Raw genomic sequence first — 879 nt, forward strand, 5'->3', positions numbered from 1 at the left:
ATGTTAGGTGAAATGAACCCCAAGAAAAGTATTCAAATGTTTTTTTTCTTTCTTGTGATTCTTCTAACATAGTTATAAGATGATTTCTTTGTTGCTTTGTATGTCCCTCCCCCATAGTATAGTCCCTGCTTAAATTGTATTTGATGGTGGTATAATTTGTGGAGGGGAAGGGCAAAAACAAACTGTTTGAATAGGGATACAGGTGGACCCACTGCAACAATGAAATGTACAAGTCGTTATGTCGAAAAAAAAACTTTAGAGCAGGACTCCAAGATGGCGTCAATAGTACCACTGAAGGAAAAGAAACTAATGGATGTCAAACTAGTAGAGCTGCCAAACAGGATTTTGGTGCGGGACTTCACCCCAAAAGGCATTGCCGGAGCATTTTGGAGAGGTTATGACCGGTACTTCAACAAGTACATCAATGCGAAGAAAGGGAGCATCGCTGGGGTCAACATGGTGCTGGCTTACTATGTACTTTTCAACTCCTGCCATTGCTTCAGGGAGCTTAAACATGAAAGGCATCGCAAGTACCACTGAAGAGCCCATGAGGCTACCTGCATTCTTGATGGATGCTGTCTGGCCTGGCTCCCATCCGTCAACTTAATCACAGCGGAGTCCTTTCACATTCTGAGACAATTACTGCTCAATAAAAGGTGACCGGTATTGCTGTCACTGTTTGGCAAAAAAGAAAAAAGAAAAGAAAAACGAACTTTACAACTTTGGCTGGGGGGGGATGGAAAGGGGAAACAAAGGAGGAGGCAACAATGCTTGATAAGAAATGTACTCATTACCTTGCCCATGTAATTGTAACCCTTCTGTATGGTATTTTTACAATACAAAATTTTTTAAAAAATTTAAAAGAAGTACATGAAGACT

The 879-nt window shown here is 40.7% G+C and overlaps 1 protein-coding gene across 1 annotated transcript; it reads left to right on the forward strand.

The window, feature by feature from the left end:
- The first annotated feature begins 262 nt into the window (after positions 1 to 262).
- On the forward strand, positions 263 to 675 carry LOC105998423 (ATP synthase subunit f, mitochondrial-like). The gene has a single exon (XM_013033163.1). It carries the CDS (start codon positions 274 to 276, stop codon positions 538 to 540), a length of 267 nt encoding a protein of 88 aa, XP_012888617.1. The 5' UTR covers positions 263 to 273; the 3' UTR covers positions 541 to 675.
- Positions 676 to 879: the final 204 nt, after the last annotated feature.

Source organism: Dipodomys ordii, unplaced genomic scaffold (assembly GCF_000151885.1).
Source record: "Dipodomys ordii isolate 6190 unplaced genomic scaffold, Dord_2.0 Scaffold1, whole genome shotgun sequence".
In the NCBI taxonomy this organism is placed as follows: domain Eukaryota; kingdom Metazoa; phylum Chordata; class Mammalia; order Rodentia; family Heteromyidae; genus Dipodomys; species Dipodomys ordii.

Coding starts and splice junctions, on each gene's coding strand:
- LOC105998423 (XM_013033163.1), top strand. CDS start 274: ATGGCGTCAATAGTACCACTGAAGGAAAAGAAACTAATGGATGTCAAA.